The sequence below is a fragment of the Cervus canadensis genome, chromosome 2 (assembly GCF_019320065.1).
Source record: "Cervus canadensis isolate Bull #8, Minnesota chromosome 2, ASM1932006v1, whole genome shotgun sequence".
Classification (NCBI taxonomy): Eukaryota; Metazoa; Chordata; class Mammalia; order Artiodactyla; family Cervidae; genus Cervus; species Cervus canadensis.
Window position 1 is genome coordinate 81,252,048 of NC_057387.1, and position 17,659 is coordinate 81,269,706.

General features: G+C 38.5%; 1 protein-coding gene across 1 annotated transcript in view; it reads left to right on the top strand.

Annotated features, from left to right (window-relative positions):
- C2H1orf87 (chromosome 2 C1orf87 homolog) overlaps positions 1–17,494 on the top strand; it is an 83,243-nt gene extending 65,749 nt beyond the window's left edge. The window contains exons 9-11 of the mRNA XM_043447555.1: positions 3,710–3,789; positions 7,742–7,949; positions 16,927–17,494. Of these exons, the coding sequence (XP_043303490.1) occupies positions 3,710–3,789; positions 7,742–7,949; positions 16,927–17,087 (449 nt within the window). The 3' untranslated portion in view covers positions 17,088–17,494. The remainder of the gene's footprint in view (positions 1–3,709; positions 3,790–7,741; positions 7,950–16,926) is intronic.
- Positions 17,495–17,659: the final 165 nt, after the last annotated feature.

The window sequence follows — 17,659 nt, forward strand, 5'->3', positions numbered from 1 at the left end:
TGGGTTAGATATGGAAGAATAGAAAAAAATCCTTCCTCCTATAGGGCCTGAAAAGGAACGGGAAACACAGAAATATACAATCAGTGGCTTTATTTTCCGAACTTCAAATTAAGGGCACATGATCATCCATTTTACATGCATTTAGTACTTATAATGCTCGGTTCTGGGCCTTCAGAGATTATGAAATCACATTGCCTTCTCCATCAAGAAACTGGGAGAAGATTCATAATTATTTGTAAGTGCAATGTTAAGAGTCTAACAAAAAGCTCTTTAATCCAATGTGTTTATTTTATAAGCATCCTTACATAGATAACTACTAGTTAACATTTATTGAGTACCTGCTATGCTCCATGTATTTGCTTTACATTTTCTAGTCCATTTAATCTTCACAGTAACCTATAGATGGCATTATCCCCATTTTACAGAAGTGGAAACAGACACAGAGAGGACAAGTTCCTTGCCCTAAATCATGCAGCTAATAGAGAAAAGAGTCAAGCCAGGACTCAAACCCAAGGGATCTGGCTTCAGAGCCTCTATTCCCCCACCATTATGTTATACTGTCGACTTCTACCCTTTTTAAAAATTCATTGATTGAATCATTTTATTGAAAATAGCAACAGCCAACTCAGAAACAATATGTATTTGTTAATGGCACACTTGGGGCTTCCCTGGTGGCTCAGCAGTAAAGATTCTACCTGCAATGCAGGAGCCACAGGAGACGTGGGTTTGATCCCTTTGGGATTGGGAAGATTGAGGCAACCAACTCCAGCATTCACGCCTGGAGAACCCCATGGAGAGAGAAGCCTGGTGAGCTATATAGTCCATAGAGTTGCAAAGAGTCAGGTACAGCTGAAGTGACTAAGCACGCACACAATGGCATATTTGAATTATGCATTAAATATTGAAGCTGAAGCTCCCAGAAATCTGTGCTATGTAGCTGTCAGTAATAAGTTGCCAACTCTGATGACAGGTGTTGAGTGATGAATGAATGATACCCACAATAAGCCTCAGTGGACTTAAACTGAAGGTCTTTATGTCTTTTTCCTGCTTCCTAAGGAAATTTCTTCTATTCATGAAGGCAGCAGCCAGAGCAAGTAGTACATGGGCCGTAAAATCCCCTGGGGTAGGGATGCCATAATCTTTCCATATAGGACCTCTGACCATAGGAAGGAACAAGAAAGGGGAAGACAAAGGTTTTACATGATCTTTCAAGTGCAAACTCGAATGGAAAGGAAGGTGGGAGTGCTTCATTCTCTAAGAGGAAAGACCACAGGAAAAGGCCCCTTGCCACTCCCCAAACTGGAAAAGCCCTCTTCATTCAGGGAAGTTCAACAGGCTGATATCTCTGTTTATCTGGAACTCTCTGCTCTATGGACATGCCCACCATGTGTTTGTTTGTTTTTATTTTTAAAAATTAATATATTTTATTTGGAGGCTAACTGCTTTACAATATTGTGGTGGTTTTTGCCATACACTGACATAAATCAGCCATGGGTGTACATGTGTCCCCCATCCCAAACCCCCCTCCCTCCTCCCTCCCCATCCCATCCCTCTGGGTTGTCCCAGTGCACCAGCTTTGAGTGCCCTGTTTCATGCATTGAACTTGGACTGGTCATCTATTTCACATATGGTAATATACATGTTTCAATGCTATTCTCTCAAATCATCCCACCCTCGCCTTTTTCCCGAAGAGTCCAAAAGTCTGTTCTTTATATCTGTGTCTCTTTTGATGTCTTGCACGTAGGGTCATTGTTACCATCTTTCTAAATTCCATATATATGTGTCAATATACTGTATTGGTGTTTTTCTTTCTGACTTACTTCACTCTGTATAATAGGCTCCAGTTTCATCTACCTCATTAGAACTGACGCAAATGTGTTCTTTTTAATATTCCATTGTGTATATGTACCATGGCTTTTTTATCCATTTGTGTGCCGATAGACATCTAGGTTGCTTCCATGTCCTAGCTATTGTAAACAGTGCTGAAATGAACATTGAGGTACACGTGTCTCTTTCAATTCTGGTTTCCTCAGTGTGTATGCCCAGCAGTGGGTTTGCTGGGTCGTATGGCAGTTCTATTTCCAGCTTTTTAAGGAATCTCCACACTGTTCTCCATAGTGGCTGTACTAGTTTGCAATTCCCACCAACAGTGTAAGAGGGTTCCCTTTTCTCCACATCCTCTCTAGCATTTATTGTTTGTAGACATTTTGATGGCAGCCATTCTGACCAGCGTGAGATGGTACCTCATTGTGGTTTTGATTTGCATTTCTCAAATAATGCATTTGCAAATGCATTTGCATTTCTCTGATAATGAGTGATGTTGAGCATCTTTTCATGTGTTTGTTAGCCATCTGTATGTCTTCTTTGGAGAAATGTCTGTTTAGTTCTTTGGCCCATTTTTTGATTGGGTCATTTATTCTTCTGGTATTGAGCTGCATGAGCTGCTTGTAAATTTTGGAGATTAATTCTTCATCAGTTGTTTTGTTTGCTATTATTTTCTCCCATTCTGGAGGCTGTCTTTTCACCTTGCTTATAGTTTCCTTCATTGTGCAAAAGGTTTTAAGTTTAATTAGGTCCCATTTGTTTATTTTTACTTTTATTTCCATTATTCTGGGAGGTGGGGTGGTTCATAGAGGATCTTGCTGTGATTTATATCAGAGAGTGTTCTGCCTATGTTTTCCTCTAGGAGTTTTATAGTTTCTGGTCTTACATTTAGATCTTTAATCCATTTTTAGTTTATTTTTGTGTATGGTGTTAGAAAGTATTCTAGTTTCATTCTTTTACAGGTGGTTGACCAGTTTTCCCAGCATCACTTGATAAAGAGATTGTCTTTTCTCCATTGTATATTTTTGCCTCCTTTGTCAAAGGTGTCCATAGGCCCATGAATTCATCTCTGGGCTTTCTATTTTGTCCCACTGATCTGCATTTCTGTCTTTGTGCCAGTACCATACTGTCTGGATGACTGTAGCTTTGTAGTATAGTCTGAAATCAGGCAAGTTGATTCCTCCATTTCCATTCTTCTTTCCCAAGATTGCTTTGGCTATTTGAGGATTTTTGTGTCTCCATAAAAATTGTGAAATTAGTAATTCTAGTTCTGTGAAAAATACCGTTGATAGCTTGATAGGGATTGCATTGAATCATTGATTGTTTTGGGTAATATACTCATTTTCATTACATTGATTCTTCCAATCCATGAACACGCTAATATTTCTCCATCTTTTTGTATCCTCTTTGATTTCTTTCATCAGTGTTTTATAGTTTTCTATGTATAGGTCTTTTGTTTCTTTAGGTAAATTTATTCCTAAGCATTTTATTCTTTTTGTTGCAATGCCACCATCACCTTTTCCTGGAAACTCCTATTCACCCTCAGGTCCCCAGTTTAAGTGTCACTTCTTCCAAGAAGCCTTCTCTGATCCTCCACCACTCCTACCCCTAGCCTGAAAGAAATTTATTTTCACATTTTCCTTTGTTGTGTTTATGGTAGTTTGTAATTAAATAATAATCTTGAGTGATTATTTAGCACTTATCTCCCCTTTGTGAGCTTCATCAGGGCAGGAATTAGATCCTTCTTATCCACCAGTGTATCCCCATCACCCCCATACAATGCCAACCACATAGCAGAGTCTCAACATTTTCTTTGCCTGGGTGTATATGTGTATATGTTAAAACAAAGAGACCAAGTTAAAACCATTTTTTCTTTCTTGTCCAGGAAAGAAAGGAAAGGAAATTTCTGCTACTCCAGGGAATCCTGAAGTTCCTGAGATATCTCAAGGAAAAACTGAACAAATGGTATGCAGCCTAGTATAGAACTTGGGGATGGGCTTCACCAATCCTTTGCCTTCTATGCTCTGATGCTGGGTTAGGCTGTCCCTTCTGAATTTTTGATTTCCACCCAGTACTTCAATAGCAGACTAGCTGTGACTTCAAGACTCTACTCAAGCAGAGAAGGGAAATAGAACTCCAAGAGTGTGGTTGATTTCTGTCTGAGCTTGTATGCTTGCAGAAACTTCTCATCACCACTCAGTGACCGACTTGCCATTGGCCCCCAAACATTGAACCTGTAGCATGTGAACGGGTGTCCTTCCAAAGCCTGTGACCAGTCACCAACTGCCATCAAAATAAAGGGTGGTTGTTAGGCCTATTTTAACATCTTAAATCCAGCTTCCAGAAGCAGGGTGACCTTTTCCCCAGACATCACATTTTAAAATGTAATGGGCTCTTTGATTTAAAAAAAGAAAATCTGGCAAGCAGTTAAAATTCTTTTTAATATTCCCAGCACTTAGCCAGAAGATGCAGACAAAATTGAAAAACAGCCTGAGTTTCTCTGTTGTTGTTGTTTTTTTAAATGCCTGGATTAGAACATAATTCATCTTCAAATGATGGGAGGCCTCGTCATACACTTCACACTTTGAAATATTTTAGAAAATAGTATCCATTTTGGCATGCCTCTGCCATGCAAGAAACAACAGCAAATGCTTTTCTCCTCGAGTGTTAAGTCTGTTGTGTGTAAGATTATAAAAAATATATAGTTTGCTCTTTTTCTTGCCTCGTTTGAAGATTTTACTGCATCTTGGCAATAATCGATTCTTCTCACATTCCTATATAAGCAGCATTCATTGTCTCACTTTTTATAAAGGGAAACTGAGGCAGAGGTTTGGTAAAGCAGCTTTCTGATTGTCCCAGAGAAAATTGTTCGTTGATGCATTCACTTATTCATTCAGTAAACATATCCTGAGCACCTACTATGTGACAGTCACTAACCAAAACTTGTAGATACATAAATGACTATCTCACAGGCCCAGCCTCCTGATCTCTGGGGGAGGGAAGAGATACTCTAACAGACACTATCCATTAATAAGTGCTATGATGGATAAAAGGGCTACAAAGAATTTCCCCTCTCCTATACTGAGGCTGTCAAGGAAGGCCTCCCATAAGGAGTGAAGTATGAGTTGGGCCTTGAAGGATGAGTAGGAGCCCAATGCACTGAGGCATAGATGACAAGAAGGACTTTTACAGCAGAAGAAACAGCATGTAAAAGGCATAAGAGCATCAGGCAGCTTTATTTTCTTCCCAGTTTTATGTGGCTGGAGAAAAAGTTGCATACATCGAAAGAGAAGCAAGAATAAGAACTTAAATGATTTCAAGGGCCAAGAAAGGAATTTGGACGACATCCTGACACAGTGGGACCAAAATAGTATAGGGTGTGTTAGTCAGTTACTTACTTACCTACCAGGTTGAGCCTGTAATTTCAGGCTCATACAAATTCCCCCACTCCCTGTCTTTAGAGGTCAAAGAAAGTGTGGAAATATCTGAAGAAATATGTAAGTATTTAAAGTCAGTTCCTCAACTCCAAGGACCTCTTTGAACTTTCTAAAATCATACAAATCCTATGCAAATGTGCATTTATCTGGGTAGATTATCTGAAGTGTTCATTGGATTTCTAAAGTAGTCCAAAGCTCTAAAAAGTATAAGAATCCCTATGGTATTTACTTTATAAAAACTTTCAGCTTCTCTCAAAATTGATTTTATAAAAGTAGAACTCTTATATATTAATCTCTTAAAATGCACTGGTCACTGGTCATCTGTATGGATACAATTTTGTATGAAAGTGAAAGTGAAATCACTCAGTCGTGTCTCTCTGCGACCCCATGAACTATAGCCTATGAGGCTCCTCCATCCATGGAATTTTTTTTTTTTTTATTTCAACTACAGAGGGCAGGTCTTTATTCCCAATCCCGATCCCCCCTCCCACCTCCTCTCCACCCGATTCCTCTGGTCTCCCAGTGCACCAGGCCCGAGCACTTGTCTCATGCATCCCACCTGGGCTGGTGATCTGTTTCACCATAGATAGTATACATGCTGTTCTTTTGAAATATCCCACCCTCACATTCTCCCACAAAGTTCAAAAGTCTGTTCTGTATTTCTGTGTCTCTTTTTCTGTTTTGCATATAGGGTTATCGTTACCACTTTCTAAATTCCATATATATGTGTTAGTATGCTATAATGTTCTTTATCTTTCTGGCTTCACTCTGTATAATGGGCTCCAGCTTCATCCATCTCATTAGAACTGGTTCAAATGAATTCTTTTTAATGGCTGAGTAATATTCCACATCCATGGAATTTTCCAGGCAAGAGAACTGGAGTGGGTTGCCATTTCCTTCTTCAGAGGATCTTCCCTACCCAGGGATCCAACCCAGGTCTCCTGCATTGCAAGCAGATTCTTTTACCATCTGAGCCATGAGGGAAGCTCATACAATTTTGTATAGCATTATATTATTTCAAACAAGATGATTGTTCACATTCCCCAGCATAGGTCTACATGGATTACTGAATTCATGTTTGTTGTTAACTTAGCCTCTTATTGAAATTACTATTCTTTAGAGCAGTGGGATCTCCACAGCTTATATGTGAGAAGTTTGAGACAAGGATGGAGAAATTCAGGTATTTGAAAGTTGGGAGAAGCAAAGATGGTGTACAAAGTGGGAGGCCTAATTCTGTGACAAATTAGTTAAGAATATTTGGATTGCAACTAATATAACCAACTCAACCAACTTAATTTATTAGATGGATAGAGGAGCATATTTTGCATATATAATTATTTATAAAACAAATTGTGCATATAAAATAATGTATAATTATTTAATATATAAATAATCATATATATAATAATATATCTATAATTATACCCAACAATAGAAACATAACAAATTAAAATCAGAGACTTGAGCTTTGAACATCATCACAATTTCTTATATCTTCTCTCTTCTCTGATGTCAGTTTTGTATCCCTTTTCTCTCTCTTTCTTCTCACCTCTCACCCAGAATAATCTCTGTTTTTCTATCTCTGCCTTTAGCTCTCACAAGTGGTTCCAAAATCACTGGATATTGTATTTATTGGCCATTTTGCATTAGATGTCCAGTCCTGCACTATGTGCTTAGACGCATGATGTTTCTCTCTACAACCATATGTATCAACAGGAAGGGTAATTCCTAGAAAAGTGGGGTTGGGCAGGTCAAACAATAAATGCCCACTCTCTTTACATGGCAGGTGACAGAATGTCTTTCATGGATCTACTGAAACTCATTTGTCTATTTATTCTAAAAACATTTCTATTCTGTACTTGACATGAGTTTAGGATACAAAGATGAGCCTGACATAATCTCTATACCCTTGATCTAGTTTTCTGCCTACCATCAACCGTACAATGAATATGTCTATTCCCCACACTGGGCCTCAGCTTCCTTTGTTAAATGAATAGGACAGGCAAAACTAGAGGCACCTTGATTCATTACAGTGAGCCCACACATCCAAGGTAACATCACATTATTGTTTAAATCACTTTTTGTCAAGAATCTCACACTCAAGGATTCAAAAGTTTTCCCACCAAGAAATTATAAGCATTGCCTATGCATCCCAGTAGTATAAAATAGAGTAGAACATCATGAAAAATCTTAGCTAGTTATGAAACCTCTGTGTAAACTAGAAATGCAAGCTGAATAAAAGTCACAATTTCACCCTTCCTTTAAAGAAAAAAGAAAATACTCAACATAGTAGTCTGTGTCCAGTAAGACTTGGCATATATGGCCCTATTGCACTGAGGACTTGAAATCCATCCTCCAGATTTACAAGACAGACCTACAATAAATATTGCTAGTTGTGTAGCCTTGTCATTGGTCAAGAAACTGGGGGAGCTCTGGGTGGTGAATGCATTACCAGTGAGATGTTTGTGCTGTTTTGGTAGAAAACTCCAGAAAAAGATTTGAAACCAGAAAACCCACCTGCTGAGACTTCAGCCCCCAAAGATATCCTGAATGCCTTGAAGATCAGGCCAGTCTCACAGCCTTCCGTCAGTCCTGTGATGAAAAACACATCTGAAGAATGTGAGACATGGATCGACAGGTTCAGGAAGCTAGAAAATGCCCTCTATCTGTGTGATCTGAGTAATACAGGTGAAGTGTGCAACTTACAGCTCATACATCTTTCTTTTTTTTTTTTTCTTTTTCTTTTTCATTTTATACTGGGATCCACAAGTTTTATTTTTTATTAATTTCTGTTGGAGTATAGTTGCTTTACAACATTGTGTTATTTTTTGCTGTACGGCAAAGTGAATCAGTTATACATATACATATATCCGTTCTTTTTTAGATTCCTTTCCCATTTAGGTCACCACAGAACACTGAATACAGTTTCCTGTGCTATACAGCAGATTTTCATTAGTTACCTATTTTATATATACTTGTATATTTATGTTAAGGGCTTCCCTGGTGACTCAGACTGTAAAGATTCTGCCTGCAATGTAGAAAACCTGGGTTCAATACCTGGGTCAGGAAGATACCCTGGAGAAGGGAATGACTACCCACTCCAGTATTCTTGCCTGGAGAATTCCACTGAAAGAGCCTGATGGGCTACAGTTCATGGGGTCACAAAGAGTTGGATACAACTGAGAAACTAACACTTTCACACTTTCATATATGGTAATCCCAATGTTCCAATTTATCCCACCCCCTTTTCTCCCCTTGGTAGTCATAAATTTGTTTTCTATATCTGCGACTCTACTTTTGCTTTGTAAATAAGTTCATCTATATTATTTTTCTAGATTCTATATTCATATAGAATTTAGAATATAGAATTTTCTGTATTCTAGATTCATATAAGCAATATTATACAGTATTTGTCTTTCACTTTCTGACTTACTTCTGGCTGTATAGCAATCTCTAGGTTGATCCATATCACTGCAAATGACATTATTTCATTTCTTTTTATGGTTTAATAATATTCCATTGTATATATGTGCCACATCTTCTTTATCCATTCAAGACAACCCTCAGAATGGGAGAAAATATTTGCAAACAAAGCAACTAACAAGGGATTAATCTCCAGAATATACAAATAGCACATGCAACTCAATATGAAATAAAACAACCCAATCAAAAACTGAGTGGAAGATCTAAATAGACATTTCTCCAAAGAAGACATATATGTTGACAAAAAAACATATGGAAAGATCCTCAACATCACTAATTATCAGAGATATGTAAGCCAAAACTTGAGAAACCTATATGCAGGTCAGGAAACAAGAGTTAGAACTGGACATGGAACAACAGACTGGTTCCAAATAGGAAAAGCAGTATGTCAAGGCTGTATATTGTCACCCTGCTTATTTAACTTATATGCAGAGTACATCATGAGAAGCGTTCAGCTGGAAGAAGCACAAGCTGGAATCAAGATTGCCGGGAGAAATATCAATAACCTCAGATATGCAGATGACACCACCGTTATGGCAGAAAGTGAAGAGGAACTAAAAAGCCTCTTGATGAAAGTGAAAGAGGAGAGTGAAAAAGCTGGCTTAAAGCTCAACATTCAGAAAACTAAGATCATGACATCTGGTCCCATTACTTCCTGGCAAATAGATGGGGAAACAGTAGAAACTGTGTCAGACTTTATTTTTGGGGGCTCCAAAATCACTGCAGATGGTGACTGCAGCCATGAAATTAAAGATGCTTGCTCCTTGGAAAGAAAGTTATGACCAACCTAGATAGCATATTAAAAAGCAGAGACATTACTTTGCCAACAAAGGTCCGTCTGGTCGAGGCTATGGTTTTTCCAGTGGTCATGTATGGATGTGAGTTGGACTGTGAAGAAAGCTGAGTGCTGAAGAATTGATGCTTTTGAACTGTGGTGTTGGAGAAGACCCTTGAGAGTCCCTTGGACTGCAAGGACATCCAACCAGTCCATCCTAAAGGAGATCAGTCCTGGGTGTTCGTTGGAAGGACTGATGCTGAAGCTGAAACTCCAATACTTTGGCCACCTCATGCAAAGAGTTGACTCATTGGAAAAGACCCTGATGCTGGGAGGGATTGGGGGCAGGAGGAGAAGAGGACGACACAGGATGAGATGGCTGGATGGCATCACCGACTCGATGCATGTGAGTTTGAGTAAACTCCGGGAGTTGGTGATGGACAGGGAGGCCTGGCATGCTGCGATTCATGGGGTCACAAAGAGTCAAACATGACTGAGCGACTGAACTGAACTGAAGCCAAAACTACAATGGATGGCCATCACTGTCAAAAAATCTACAAATATTAAATACTGGAGAGGGTATGGATAAAAGGGACCCTCCAACGCAGCTGATGTGAATGTAAACTGGCCACTATGGAAAACAGTATGGAGGTTCCTTAGAAAACTAAAAATAGAGCTACCATATGTTCCTACAATCCCACTCGTAGTCATATACCAAATAAAACCATAATTTGAAAGGATGCATGCACCCCACTATTCATTGCAGCACTATTTACAATAGCCAGGACATAGAAGCAATCATATACCTTTCCATTTGTGTTGCAGTCTGTAAGTGGACACCTCCCTTTCTTTCAGTTCTTAATAAATATAATTTGTACATAAACCATGTGCCTGGCACTGTGCTGAGCACAATCAGGAAAAAAAGATAAATCAGACATGAATCCCCTACCAGGTTGCTGACAGTTTCTCTGAGTCTAATCCACAATCCAATCATGTAACTCCCCTGATTGAAATCTTCAGCATGCCTGCTAACAGGCTGACCTCTAAACTCTTTAACAGGAGTTTATATTCCCCATCATAATGATTAATTTGCCTTCCTCAAACGTGCCTTGATTTCTCCTGTGACTATGCCTTTTCTAAACCTACGCCCTCCACCTGAGCTATCTGCCTCTCTAACTACCCCACCCCCTGCCAGCTCCTCACCTTGTCCACCTGGCTAATTTGTGCCTAAACATCTTTTAGGTTGGAACTCAAGCTCTACTCCTCTGAGACTTTCATGATTTCCCCAGACATATCTAGGCCAACCTTTATCAGCCTCTCAGAGTTCTTTAACATCCATTATCATATTTCTATATTATATCTTTCTATTTGGGACTTCCTACTATCCACCCAGTAGACTACATTCCTTTTTTATCCCGGCACATTGCACAGTTCTGTTTGACCTTTTTTTTTTTTTTTTTTTGAGGGAACAAATAAATGAGTGAATGTTCATAAATAACTAAACCCAAAATAGAAGGTAATAAATGCCATTAGAGGGTAGTGCTATGCCGGCGTTTGGAGAGAGGAGAATTCCTTCATAGTGAGGTGATCAGGAAAGGTTATATTAGTTTGAAATTGCTCATTAAAGATAAAGTACCATTTATATACAAAGGAATGAAATAGAGGGCCCTTTCTGGCAAAGGTGCAAGTTAGCCAAGCAAAGCATTATGTATGAAGCTCAATACAAGGAATTTGGTTTAAATAGAATATAAGGGCCATTAAGAAGACTATTAAATGAAAAAGGTGAAACTATAGGATGGGATCAGATCTAGGAAGGTGATAGATAACAGACCAAGGAATTTGGATTTAATTCAAAGATAGTAGCGTGTTGAGTTTCTAAGCAGGGATTGATACGGTGAAGTTGTATTTCATAAAGGTCCTCGATGGCTATGTGCAGAATGAAGGAGAAATTTAAAGCATAAAAAGAGTAAAGGACGTTATTGCAATGTCTAAGTGAGAAAGAATGAAACTCAGAACTAGGTCTGAGACCCATGGAATGGAAAAGAGAGAGCAGATACAAAAACATATGCACTGAAGTTGTTGTACTTAATTCCATACTGTGTTCATGAAGAGTTAGCATTATACATGGAGTCTAAAAATATGGAACATGTAGTTCTGGTTGCCAGGAAAAACAGAGAAATATTGGTTAAAGGGTACAAACTTTCAGTCAGAAGATAAATTTCAAGGATTTAACATACATCATGATGACTCTCATTAACAATATTGTGTTGTATAGTTGAAAACTACTATTAGAGTAGAGCTTTAATGGACTCACCATAACAACGACAACAGAATGGTTATGGAAGGGAAAGGATTTGTTAATTAATCTTATTTTAATAAACATTTTGTAATATACATGTGTATCAGTCATCACGTTGTACACCTTAAACTTATACAATGTGATATACTAATATCAATTACATCTCAAAAAAGAGTTAATGTGCACATTAGTACTTTCTCAGTTCAGTTCAGTCACTCAGTCGTGTCCGACTCATTGAGACCCCATGAACTGCAGCATGCCAGGCCTCCCTGTCCATCACCAACTCCTGGAGTCCACCCAAACCCATGTCCATTGAGTCAGTGATGCCATCCAGTCATCTCATCCTCTGTCATCCCCTCCTTCTCCTGCCTTCAATCTTTCCCAGCAGCAGGGTCTTTTCAAATGAGTCAACTCTTCGCATGAGGTAGCCAAAGTAATAGAGTCTCAGCTTCAGCATCAGTCCTTCCAGTGAATATTCAGGACTGATCTCCTTTAGGATGGACTGGTTGGATGTCCTTGCAGTCCAAGGGACTCTCAAGAGTCTTCCCCAGCACCACAGTTCAAAAGCATCAATTCTTTGACACTCAGCTTTCTTTACAGTCCAACTCTCACATCCACACAGGACCACTGGAAAAACCAAAGCCTTGACTAGATGGATCTTTGATGACAAAGTAATGTCTCTGCTTTTTAATATGCTATCTAGGTTGGTCATAACTTTCCTTCCAAGGAGTAAGCGTCTTTTAATTTCATGGCTGCAATCACCATCTGCAGTGATTTTGGAGCCCAGAAAAATAAAGTCAGCCACTGTTTCCACTGTTTCCCCAACTATTTGCCATTAGTACTTTCTAGAAGTGATCATATAACAATTCTAATACCTTTTCATTCTCTGTAATGTTTTTGTTTCACCTTGCTTTGAATTCTAGACCACATAAAATATAAATATCATACAATACCCAAGGACTTCTAATAACTATAGCAAAGAGAGGGGAAAATGAAAATTGTAGATGAAAAATTCATCTAGCTGAATTAGAAACTCATTTATTAAACTTCTGTTATGAGCCTGGCACTGTACTAGAGGCTAGACCAAGAGGAAACCCAGAAAGGATGAGCCATGGTCTCATCAAGGAAATTTTAGGTAAGGCACAAAGACTGGCAATAATTCAATGTCAGTAAAACAAAAATTTTAAAGACAGATTATAGTAAAGTATTATGATTGAAGACACAAGCTAGAGTTAAAGAATTCAAAGAAAAGACAGAAGAGATTTTTTTTTTTAAGCACACTGTGTAATGTAGGCAGGTACTCAGAGAGGGCTCACTAGAAGAACTTGAGCTGAACTTGGAAGGAGAGATACAGAAGACTTTGAAACCATCTTCTGCAAAGGTTAGAAGGGGAGAATGAGTATGATGGGGAAGAGAGTAAGAAAGATAGGACTGAAGGTCATGTTGAACCAGATGGTGAAGCTGATACCCTGTTGTGAATCCTGTGGGCTGGGATGAGCTTAATTCTCTACCCAGTGTTCACCAAGTTTCAACCAGAGGAGAACACCGTAAAAGCAGAAATGGATCTTTTAGGGAAGATACTGGAAAAAAGGAGGTCAAAAGGTTACTGAAATATTCATGAGTCTAGGTACATGTATCAAAACTGCAGGAGTGGTAATGGGGTTACAAACAAAACCAAAACTCAAGCAGAGGGAAAAGATGTTTCTAAAGAAACAAATGCTGAGTTTTGATGATGGATGACAGATCATAAACTTAGTTGCTAAGAGACTCCCTAGAGACTGGGACCTTTCTCATACTTCTAAACTGTTCTGGGGAAAAACGCAGTTTTGTTGACTTTGGGGCAGATTCTGGCAGATTTAAAATGACTTTCTCATGGCCTTTTCACTATTTATGCCTGTTTTCTCTGTTTCTATGAAATTCATTAGTTCTTCAATAGCCAAGGAATGTGTCAGCCAGATCTGGAAACATCTATAACTATCTTTAATGAGGAAAGAGGATTAACTGAGGTCATCTTCTTGGTTTATTAGCCACAGTATTCAGCAGACCACCACAGCCTTCCTCTAGACACTGAGTAGATGATCCCTACTCGGCCCAATGATGAATCAGTGATCTTTATTATGTGCAAGGAAATATGTAGGGCAGGATGTTCTTTATCCAGGGTGAAGGCAGAACATCCATCATTAAATTAGCATTTCTGGGAACCTACTCTGTGCTTATTCTTTAATGGGGGTTGTCAAGAAAATATCCTTGAGGAGAAAGAATAAGGAATGACTATGAATAGCTGGTCGTACTTTCTAAAGAAAGATGGGTGGTTGGGATAAATGTCTGAGTGACTGGTGGATTTGGAATTTTCCCAGTGAACTAAAAGCTAAATAGAAAATATTTTAGAGTTCAAAGAGGCAGAGTGCAAAGAGAGCCCTCAAGGATATTCTCTGCATGGGTCTGGACATGGCATCACTAATTCCTCACATCAACCACTTGCTGAAAGGATTAATGTTCTTATTTAGAGAGGAGAAAGCCAAACTCAAAGTGATAAAATATCAGCCAGTGAGAAGTTGAGGCGTAATTCTAACCCCAGGTCTACTGACTTCCCACTGCACCAGACTCCCATGACATACTGGAAAGAGCATGAGATTTTGCTTGTTGCTTTGTTAGTTTGTTTCTTTGTGTGTTTTTAACCAGATTCAAGTTCAGACTTCACAAACTGCTGTCACTTTTATTCACCAAGTCTGTTTCCTCATCTGTAAAATAGTAAAACTGATAATAATAAAACATACCTCCCATGTTTGAGAAAGGGAGATTTAAAAGTTCTTTACAAACTGTAAAATGAAGTGGATAGTAAAGAGGTTCTTACTGCTTTCATTTTGGTTCTGGTGGGATAGGGACAGGTTTTAACAACACTGATGGATTGTAAAGGTTATTTTATGCAGTTGTTTTGGGCATTCCCTATTGACAACAAATCAAACAGAAATAAATTTCAGCTAATGAACTTTTGTCTAATACTACAAATCCTCTACTAATAGTAAAGCTTAGAAGATAGAAGAAAAGGCCCCCCAACAACACCAGTGGTGATTCTTATATGTATTTCTTAGCATTAATTCTAATTTTTAATTAAAATATAAATTATACACAAATAATTTATTCTAGTTAAAATATATTCTCATGTGTTTTAAATAATGTTGATGATATAACTATTATAACCATCCTATCATAGTATCTACACTAATGAGTGCTTTATAGTCCTAACACTGTGGTAAGCACTTACTATTTTATTCATTTTCATCAAATTTAATTATTCCTATTTTAGAGTCAAGGAAACTGAGGCTCAAAATGTTAAAGTATCTTTCTTAGTCAGACATACTCCAAAGCTCAGGACTTATATTTCCAGAGATAGAGTATGAGGAAATGTCTTGAGGGGTCCAACCTAGACCAGGTCAAGAGCAGCCGCCTCATCCAGGAAAATTGCAAAGATGCAACTGACTAACTCAAACAAAGATATTTCTTCAGAGGAAAGGACCAACATTCTAATAGGAGAAAGAGACCACAAATAAACCTGAAAAGAAACAGCAAACTGGACAGGATGGGATGGGGTGAGATGGGATAGGATGATATGGAACAGGATGGGATGGGATGGGGTGGGAAGGGACAGGACAGGACCGAATAAAACTGGATGGAATAAATCTCATTAGGACCCCAGCTGTCTGTAGTCCAGTTAGAAACACTCATTAGAGAGTAGTTCAGAAGAGAACATCACACTCAACTATCGTTGCACGTTTGAACAAAAACAGAGCTTAAACAGAGATGACAGGTGTCCACTAGAGCCCAACACTGATTGACTGGCCATGGCTTTCTACAAAATGAACAGGGGACCACTCCCTCTGGATTCTATGAGAAAAAATTTCACAATCATTATGACAACCTATGCAAACACAGGAGACTAGAAGAACAATATTCAAGGGATATATCCTTTACCTCTATAAAAGGTATTTAACAAGCTTGACACCTGTAGCGTAGATGTTCACAATTCATGGAAAATATTTAGAAAACGATCTGAGCCCTGCTTGAAACAATCTCTTTCCCTTCATTCTATAATACAGTATGATGATTAAATGCAAGGACTAAGCACAACCTTGGGTAAGAGAATTCTCATCTCCATGCCTCAGTTTCTCTCTCTTTGCAAATGAATTGTTGTGAGGATTAAGTGAGTCAATACTGGTTAAGTTGTTTGGAGGGATGACTGAAACATGGTGAATGCTGTATATAAGTATCAATCAGTATTGTTGTTGCACTCTAAATTTTCTGCTTCTCTTACCATCCTGACTGGTTGGGGATCTTCCTAAGGTAACAAACCCTTTCTCAATATCCTCTCTATTCCCAGGCACAGTATCTGACATTTATAAGCTCACAAATCGAGGCTTATCAATGAGTTATTGATTTTTGCTGTTATCATGTTCTACACTTTCACTCCTCTCTGCAACTATCAAAATCTGCTTCCCCTTAGCATGAAGAGCACATCAGCATTGGTACATATAACATATGGGTACTAGAGTGTATCCTGTGATGATAAGTACCACCATCTCTATTCCACAGATTTAGACTCTAAGTCACAAGAAGTTAGATGATTTACCTGTAATCACACAGCAAGCTGGAGGGAGTCACAGTAAATACATTTCCAGAAATGCATAAAAGTGAGCTATTTAAATCCTGCGTGTTTAGGAATGTGTTTGGATATTTCAATAAGAAAAACATAAAACCAGAGCAATTAGGAATTGTTTTTAGCAGGCACCCCACCATTTTCAAAAATTGGTCTCTTAAAGTTTTATGGCTACAAAGAACAAGCTAAAATTGTTTTAGAGTCTACCTATGGATTTTATTGGACCCCATCCCATCTCCCCCAGATCACTGTCAAATTCCTCTCAGCATCTATGACACATGGTCAGGACAGTAAATATCTTTTTAGGATGTCATATGTTTTTTTTTAAAGCTTAAAGTTTCAAAATATTAGCATTTAATTTTTGCTTAGAAGTCATTCAAACTAATGCATTTTCCTCTTTTGTGTTTTCTCCATTCTCTTTTAAAAACCTCTCACTCACCCGACCTAATGATAGGAGTCCTAGAGAAGGAACGAGCCAGACGCCTCATTCACAACTACAATCTCATTTACAACCTGTCCCTGAGCCCTCGGAAAATTGACCAAGCCTTGCGGAGTTTCCGTGCTGGAGAAAATATGCTTTTGGAGCCAGCGCTTCGGTACTTAAAGGAGCTATGATAACAAGCCCATATTGTGAGAACAGATGTTCCCTTTATCTCCCTTTTTACCCAGACACGTGTTTCTCCCCAGCCCGAGTGCAGTGGTGGAGGCACTGTCAGAATTGAGGCCGGCGCAGCTATTGTAGACACTTTGAACTTGGACTTGATTTCTGGCTAGGATGCTTGCTCATAAGCAGCTCCAAGTGATCTGAGAAAACCAGGTTTTTCTCTTCTGAGGTGGCAAAAGCCCAATTTCTTAAAATCCTCTTCTAATCTTATAAAGCTGATGATGAATATTCAAAGATTTTTTTTCTATATTGCTGATCAAATAGTGTTTTTGCTAACTCTGCAATTCCATATAGTAAAAAACATGCTAGATGTTGTCAACTTCCAAAAATGCCTGTCACATAAGAGACCTGAATATGTCTTTTTTGGATGAATAAGTCAATCTTCCCTCTAGTCACTATTCTAGGATTTCCACATTATAAGAAAAACAAAAGTATTAACAATGAATTGTCTTAATACTAAGCAACAGAAGCAGAATTTCAAGTGAGGTTTTCTGAACAAGTCTAATATTTTCTCTAGTACAAA